An 8,559-nucleotide genomic window follows, 5' to 3' on the forward strand; every position below is an offset into this window, starting at 1 on the left:
ATATATATATATATATATATATATATATATATATATATATGTATATATATATATATATATATATATATATATATATATATATATATACTGTATATGTATACATATATTAGTAGTCCAAATGTTTTCTTACCTTCTCAATTTCCTCACACTTTTTGTATACGTTTGTGCCTAAAAGGCATTGAACTCGAAATAAGCCAAATAAAGAAATAGCAGTTTTCAGTAGGGAGATCCGAATTTGTGCCGCTTCGGGTGTAGATGAGGTTGAGATTAAGCACTTTGCCACGAAGAAGGTTATAAGTCTATTCCCGCTCAAATTTATATACGTTTTGCTAGACTTGGAATACCCCATTCTTAACATTGTACTGTAGTGTTTTGGCTTCTACTGCTTTTTAGTTTTATTTGTACTGTATAAATACCTGATATATATGTATATACATATATATATATATATATATATATATATATATATATATATATATATATATATATATATATATATATAGCTTTACATAACTTTAATGGAAGTGTGACTGGTGTCGAATACTTCTTTAAATGCCAAAGCTCCCTAACCTTAGAGTACCTTAGTGTTACCTACTTGTATTGCCATGCGTAGTTATATATTTCTTTACTGATTTCCCTCGAAGGTTATTCATTTGTTACATTACTTATGTGAATATACTATTCCCTGAAGCTTACTTTGTAATCTGATGCCCCTTAATGCGTGTCTCATGTGATGGTTTAGATTTTTTTCATTAATAATAATATACAATTTTATGAATTTTGGTAAATTGCTGAAAGGTGCTGCACAGGCTGCTGTGATGCAGCAGTTTCCTCTGAAGGGCAGTTGTGGCATCACCACCATAGCTAGACTGATATCTACTGTTCCCGTTTATGAGGACGAGTCTCTCAGCCATGTTGACTAATAATTGTTCTGTTGTTTGAGAGATAGTACTGTTTCTCATTACGGAAAGTCACCTTACCTAGACAGTCTTGAGAAACTCTAAAATCACCAATTTTGATTAAAGTTTTCGCCCTAAATTACAATGAAACTGTCTTGAAAACTGACGACGGTATGGGTTTTGACCATTAAGAACTAAGAAGAAAAAAGAATAACTGAAAATAAGTTGGCAAATGCGAAAATTATTTCTACTTAAAAAATAGCAATAAAATGAGAGCAAGAGGCTGGCAGTACGGAGGAACGTAACCGTATTCTTAAAGGAATGATAAGGATCGGCATCAGTAGAACTTCTGGCCAGACCGTTCCACTGTTTTATGAAAAATGAATGAATGAATTTAGGCGCAGGTGATGAGACAACGAGCAATCACAACAGAATTTGGACGCTGACGTTCTGTACAGCGAGTAAAGCGGATTGATTCTCAGTGAACGGGTACTGAAGGCGCCAATGGAAGTTCACCAATAATGAAGCGCTTCTGACGATGGCAGATCGGGACAGACACAGGGAGGAACAGCAGAGAACTACTGTGACAGGAAACAGAAAAAAAAAAAGAATGTGTATTCATGCGCAAAGGCGTACCTAAAAATCAATGATGGAAAAGAGGAACCTGAAATGGAAAAGGGAAGTGTCCTTTGTAACAAAAAATATACAGTTGGAGACAAACCTTCAGATAAGTCTGCAAAAAGTAACGATAAAACCTTTGGCAAGAAATTTTCCCAGATGGTGTCAACTAGCCTTTGTTGACAACCCCAGACAATGAATTGGGCTACGTAAGAAAAATGCCCTTGATTCCCACCTACTTCCAGAAGCCTTTTTGGGAATCCAAACAATGAGACTAATTAAGCCTTTGACTTAATGTGTGCTTAATATGTAGAAAAAGATAGAGAGTAAAAAGGATTTGAAGGACAGAATTATTGGCAAAGGAAGTAACAGGAAAACATTGAAGCAGGAAAATGCTGTTTTCAACAGAAGTGCAGGTTACAGAATCGTCAAGGCAGAAGAGAGAAAAAAAGCTAAGACCATCATTGGAGGCTTAACGATTTAAGCCTCCTGTCAGCAGGTGCAAATTTCATTCTAAAAATTTACTTTTTCAGCTGAAACATAGGATTCCTTGCTGACTTAAAAGCAGGGCTTAAGTCTATTCACCCATTTGTTTTAAAAGTTCTAATTTATTCCATATTTGAGCCTAATAGACCCAAGAATGTGTTTGTTTGGATAGATTTGTTAAAGTACATTTCAAAGTGATTTTCTTGTCTACAATGGACACAACTCGGAACACCTGTAATTACTAAGTCGACATCGAAGGATCAGAGCAAAGATTTTCGGATGATTGTCATCTCACGGGGGGCAACTGCAGCCAAACAAAACAAGCACAGATCATTTCTTTGTATTTTTTTTACAACGACGAAGATATATCGTAAGAAAATACGTTCCTATTCTTTAAAGATCGAAAGATATGACTTTCTTCTGTTTCTTCGCCGTAATGGTATTATATAAAAAAGCTGTTATGAAATTATTGCTTTTGCGTGTTCGATTGCAGATGTACCTCGTAAGAAAATTTACAACATAATAAAGGAAGCTGTCGTTTTCATGGAATATTTTCTCAAAATACCAGCTGTAGTGATTCTGATACGTTTCAGTTCTGCTTGACTGAATAAAGTTCCACAGAACGACCATATCAATAGCTAACAAAGTGGAAAATTAACGAAACATATCGAGCATCAGATTTATAGATTAATCAGCAAGTCACAGTATTTGAACACGTTCGTCTTTCACGTGTTTTAGATACGAGTCGTCCATCATACCCTTCTTCTAGAAGTGTCCGCTTATATTTTAGTGCTTTAAGATCCCAACAGTACTGTTCATTGCCATCCTTTGAGGAGTCACTCAGTTCTTCAGCTATCTGTAGGAGACGTATCCTTCAAGATATAGGAGAAAGAGAATAATTCAGATGAAGACAGTTCTCTAGAACCCGACTAAGATCATTTTGGACTGAACACTTTTGGCGGCGTTTACCATTCTGACTGCGATGAAATCTTTTGCCGACGCATCGAAGATGAGCAGAGAGACAGAGCAGGATCAGACAATCTCCTGTTTTCCCGCTGATGGAGATGGAGTGGTGATTGGCTTTAGGCTCTTTGCGGAGATTGCAAAGGAATACAGTATACCTTAGTTTTACCAGACCACTGAGCTGATTAACAGCTCTCCTAGGGCTGGCCCGAAGGATTAGACTTATTTTACGTGGCTAAGAACCAAGTGGTTACTTTAGCAACGGGACCTACAGCTTATTGTGGAATCCGAACCACATTATACCGAGAAATGAATTTCTATCACCAGAAATAAATTCCTCTAACTCTTCACCAGCCGACCGGAGACTCGAACTCGGGCCTACCGAGTGATAGGCCACAGCTCTACCGACTGGCCCAACGAAGAGCTTGCAGAGATTGCAGGTAATCACGAAGAGTATTGGAGACATTCTTCCTCTCTGGCTTTTGCTTTCTTTCCAGGTGGTGAGACATGGCAACACAGATTAACTGAACAGTTACGTGTAACCTCATTCTTTGTCATTTAACGTAATACTTCATTTATCTCATTTTACTATTTTCTGTATGAATTTAGTCAAGAACTTAGACTGGATCACAAAAATATTTTTTTTTTTGTTCTTGAACAGAAGAAATCTGAATACTTACAATCTATATATGTATATATTAAGGATTGTAAAAATCTGTTAAGGTTTTCATATATGTATTTAGAAAAGTTTGAGCGAGCTCTGGGTGGTTCCATACATGTAAAGGTTAGAATACAATTATTCAGAATAAATCATAATGCTTGAGCATTGGAAATAATAAATGATTAAATTACTTTCAAATAAATAGTGCAATAATGAATAAATAAAGAATAAATATATATAAGTTAATTTCAAATAAATAGTATCTCACAAGTGTTTAAAAAATCACTTGTGATTTGGCTTATATTACAAAATAAATACCAGTAAGCGATTCCGCATGAAAATATACGGTATCAAAATGTAGTGAATACCAGCCATTATTACACATCCGTGATGTCTCAATAAATATTGCGTTCTGAAAAACTGATCCCGGTACACTTCAGATAACAATTTCTTCATAAAACCTGACTCCTCACGTATAAAAAGAATACAGATGATAATAATTATTGTGAAATGAAGAACTTATAAAAAAGATGTTAATGCAAAACATGAGAAAATATGAAAAAGATGAATGACGAGTTAGGATGACATGAATGAGACAACTGTAGATGAACTCATAATTGCACTACATTTTCGAGAATGCATCGGTAGTTCCCCTCGGTGAGGTCTTTCCTCAGGCCGTCAAAGTCTGACCTGGAGATGCAAGGGAAAGATTCCACGGCCATGGACAACTTCTCTAGAGCGGGCAGGACCATGAGCCGGGTAATGCCTCTTTGACTAAGCGTGCCAGCTCCAAGGTAGATGGAAGATAACCTTTGGAATGAGTTGTATTTCAACATATTCATTAATAGCTGCTCTGTCATGGCATCCTGACTTATGTCAAGGTGCAAGGAATCCAGACAGCTATTACCGACTAACAGCCGTTCTAAAATTGATGGGAGAACATCTGACTGTGAGATTTTCAACTTGGTAAGTTCTGGCAAGGAGGCATGTTTCATAGATGACAGGTGGTTCTCAGGTTTCACGTCGATATGGACGTGGGCCATTTCTAAACTTCGTAGACTAAGGCAGGTCTCTTGGATGGCCTTTATAACTTCGTATGATAATGATGTCAAGGTTTCGTATTCGATGCAAAGTCTATGCAGATTTGCCCCAACAGATTTTATTGCTAAGACAATGTCGGCTTCTGGGACATATCTTAGCGTGAGACTTTCTAGATGTGTGAACGAAGATAACTGTTTCAGGGCGTGGGCGCTGCCGTCAGTGCTTTCTATCATCAAATGCTTCAGATCGGGACACAGCATTTGGAGAGATAATAGGACATCTGAAGTTGGTCGCCACAGTTCTGTGGAAATCAATGCGAAAGATAATGACTCAGAAGGAGTAAGATGTTGAAGGAACAAAAGAGATTTGTAAGCTGGTTGGGCATAACGTATACTTCTCAAATTCTGAAGGTAGTGAAGTAAAACTACGGCACCACAGGCGCCGATAAAAGGAGAATCGACAGAAAGATGTTTAAGATTCTGATGCGGTATGTTGCTGATCTCTTCTTGGCTTTTCCCTTCACACATCATATTTCCGAGAGTCTCTAAATCGTACTGAGAACCCAGAAGAGCTTTTATCACTTCCGTCTCATTTACAGAGGCGTTGCCTAGCTGGAGAGCGAGCAGGCTCCGTCGTGGGCGTTCCTCAAGGCTTGCCAATACTTGACTACAGATTTCTCCCGATACTTGAATTGTGTGCAGTTTAGGAGACCTCCTTAGAATTTCTGATATGACATTCTGTTCCATAACGACGCCGTTTACTCTAATACTTTCCAGAAGAAAGTTATTTTTGTCTTCCAATTCCTTCAGTAATAATTCACACTCTTCTTGCCCGAGGTAGATGGATTCTTCCCTGTCATGTGAGGTGGTCAAGACGAAGGTCCTTACGTCTGTGAGTAGATGGAGAAGGATCATATTTAATACATGATGAGAATCTTCTAACTTTTGGAGAGCTACAACCTCTTCTACAATAGCAGTCCTCAAATTCAATGGGTAGAAAGTTTTCAAACTATGGCACACGTGTCTGAGATTTTCCTGTAAAAGAAAAAAATATTCTTACTTGAGATAGCAAGATGTCATCAGTATAATATCAGACACCTTAACGATATCCTACACTCACGAGAACAAATATTACTAATTTGTCATTCATCAGATCCTGGGGGATTATTAGCAATAAGAAATCATTGAACAATTTGTGAACGTAATGAATTTTCTTGAAGATAACCATGCATATAATTTCAAGGATAGACCATGCGTACTTTGCAATGTCTGAAGTCCATGTTGACAATCGATCTCGCTATGGATGCTGTACCGGCGGAGCGTAATTTTCGGGGATTTTTATGAAGTGCAACATGCTGCCAATCTGTAAATAATAATAATAATAATAATAATAATAATAATAATAATAATAATAATAATAATAATAATAAGGGAGGAGACCTTCCCTAAGGGCAGTAGCATTGAAAATAACGGCTGTTTCTACGGCATTCAATTTATATAGAGTCTTCTCTGTTTTTCTTGATATCTTTTCATCAACGTGCAGCTAGTGTATCAAGTTTCCAAAGGACATAGAAAGTTTTCTTGCTATTTCAGTTTTATTACCTCTGACGTTTCAAGCGCACTCTGGCGATTATTTTCAAAGAGTGATTGGATTGACATGCAAGTTACATGGGTATATATAGCAAGTGGGGCTGGGGGTGTACAGTTGACAGGTCGGTTATTAAGCTGCATTTTGGTTGATCATGGGTTGGTGTCTCAATCGGTCCCGGAGGCCTTGAGATCTTTTTATGTCCTTTGGAAACTTGATACACCATCCACACGCTGATGAACACAAGATATTAAGAAGAATGGAAAAGACTCTATATAAATTGAATGCCGTAGAAGCAGCCAATAATAATAATAATAATAATAATAATAATAATAATAATAATAATAATAATAACAGACCAAAACTGTAAGCTATAATTTCACCATGCTATGCTTGAAGTGGTAACGCTATGGGCAAGAAAAGTTTCGAATAGTCTTGCAATTCTGTACAATAAAATTATGTTTCTGAAAGTTCTAATAAAGAAAAATTAGGGCACTGAGTGTAACTTAAGGAAAACGTCATACAAGAGTACAAGTAACCCACTGCTTTTTAGATAATAGTTTTCATTCATCTTCATTCGAAAGCGAACTGTCAGAATATCATACTTACCGCAAGAAGATCGATCTTCTATTGCACTGCGTGTACAAGGAGCCATTTTGGCTTTGATTTTCAAATACTGTGAACTAGCTCTTTCGTTTCTCGTGATATACCAAACACTTCAGCAGTGAGCTTCGACTTAAAAGGTTCACTGCATCACTTCCACTTCAATGGCGGAGCTCCAGCTTCCACGCGAACTTATATAGAGAATCCCGGCGTGAGTTACGTCCGTTGGTGTTCTCGACCTCGTACGCGGATGTCTGACGTCGAGTGGAAGAGCCCGAGAATCTTTCGGTCGGATTACCAGAAATACACCTTTAAGCGGCTTAGGTCTTTAAGATTTCGCCATGAATAGCTAGATTTCGGATACTGTCATGAATACCGGGTCACCTGATGCGGATGTGAGAATGTGAAAATTAACACCTTGAGTCTATTACTGTCATAAAAGAGAAAGTTCTGTTTGTTCCGTAGTCAGGCTACAAGTGTTCTGTGGGACTGCGGAAATATATTGGCCTTTCTCACGTCTGGTTACTTCGCTATTGTGTTACGGTGATAAACCTGATGTGGTCAAGAATAATTCAGAGGTATTGTTCTTGTAACTATAGAACCCTTATATAATTAGATTCTTATAACTGACGAGGAAAACCAGGGAAATATTGACTTGTCTTAGAAATGCAACCTTTTGTCTCTATGAAGAGTTTTGCTTTTTTTTTTTGAGTTTATAACGATCCGAACGCTAATTGTTTGCCACAGATTCCACAAGCAAGATGAATAAGATTCCAATTTATCTGTTTCTTATAATCAGTGACTGCTCATACATTTTTTCCGTATCACATTTTAGTTTTCTATAAAAGAAAACTACTGAGATGGCTTTGTCTGTCCGTCTGCACTTTTTCTGTCCGCCCTCAGATCTTAAAAACTACTGAGGCTAGAGGGCTGCAAATTGGGATGTTGATCATCCACCCTCCGATCATCAAACATATCACATTGCAGCCGCAGTAGTTTTTATTTGATTTAGGGTTAAAGTTAGCCATGATCGTGCGTCTGGCAACGCTATAAGACAGGTTACCACCGGTCCGCGGCTGAAAGTTTCATGGGCCACGGCTCATACAACATTATACGCTGTACAGAAAACTGGATTGCGCCGAAAAAACTTCGGCGCATTTTTTACTTGTTTTCTCTTGCTTTTTAATTGGAAATTGTCCTCTTTTGTCGAACAATGTTATATGCCTTTACTCAACAGCTAGATCTGAAGTTAAAACCATGAGGGGCTGAACAACAAATATTTGTGATTTGACCTTTATTTCAAGGCCACAAGTAAATAAAAGGTCAATATTTCTTTTATGGCTATTTTTAATATAATTTGGCAGGTCTTTTGACGCTTGTCGGGAAAGCCATAGGCTATAATGCACTGTAGCCATGTCAACGTCCGGAACAAACGTAAGAAGTATGTACTTAATTACAGTTTTTACCACAATATTTCTTGGCTACTTGTGAGAAAGACCAACCCAGCCCATGATGGGACTATCTGCACATCAGCCTTTGCAGCTACATCTCAGCTCCGATTTTCATTCGTCAGTTTTGTAAAAGTCACTCAAGAACTCAGGGCTGATTTCCACCATAAAAGTTGATATTTTTCTTCGAATCTTGTCATTCTATTAACACTGAATCCCTTAATAACAGAATGGGATATGTACTGAAGACCGG

General features: G+C 37.6%; 1 protein-coding gene across 1 annotated transcript; it reads right to left on the reverse strand.

Moving 5' to 3' along the window:
- Nucleotides 1-3,684: 3,684 nt before the first annotated feature.
- LOC136826805 (uncharacterized) lies at nt 3,685-7,027 on the reverse strand. Its single transcript, XM_067084246.1, has 3 exons — nt 6,865-7,027; nt 5,927-6,030; nt 3,685-5,702 (listed from the first exon to the last, which is right to left on the reverse strand). The coding sequence occupies exons 1-3, from the start codon at nt 6,908-6,910 to the stop codon at nt 4,239-4,241; spliced, it is 1,614 nt and encodes a 537-aa protein (XP_066940347.1). The 5' UTR covers nt 6,911-7,027; the 3' UTR covers nt 3,685-4,238.
- Nucleotides 7,028-8,559: the final 1,532 nt, after the last annotated feature.

The sequence above is a fragment of the Macrobrachium rosenbergii genome, chromosome 41 (genome assembly GCF_040412425.1).
Source record: "Macrobrachium rosenbergii isolate ZJJX-2024 chromosome 41, ASM4041242v1, whole genome shotgun sequence".
In the NCBI taxonomy this organism is placed as follows: Eukaryota; Metazoa; Arthropoda; class Malacostraca; order Decapoda; family Palaemonidae; genus Macrobrachium; species Macrobrachium rosenbergii.

Bases quoted from the DNA above. Each gene is read 5' to 3' on its own strand.
- LOC136826805 (XM_067084246.1), bottom strand. From the start codon at position 6,910: ATGGCTCCTTGTACACGCAGTGCAATAGAAGATCGATCTTCTTGCG. The intron at 6,031-6,864 runs GTAAGTATGATA...TATTATTTACAG, and splicing joins AGAAGATCGATCTTCTTGCG to ATTGGCAGCATGTTGCACTT. The intron at 5,703-5,926 runs GTACGCATGGTC...TTTCTTTTACAG, and splicing joins TGGACTTCAGACATTGCAAA to GAAAATCTCAGACACGTGTG.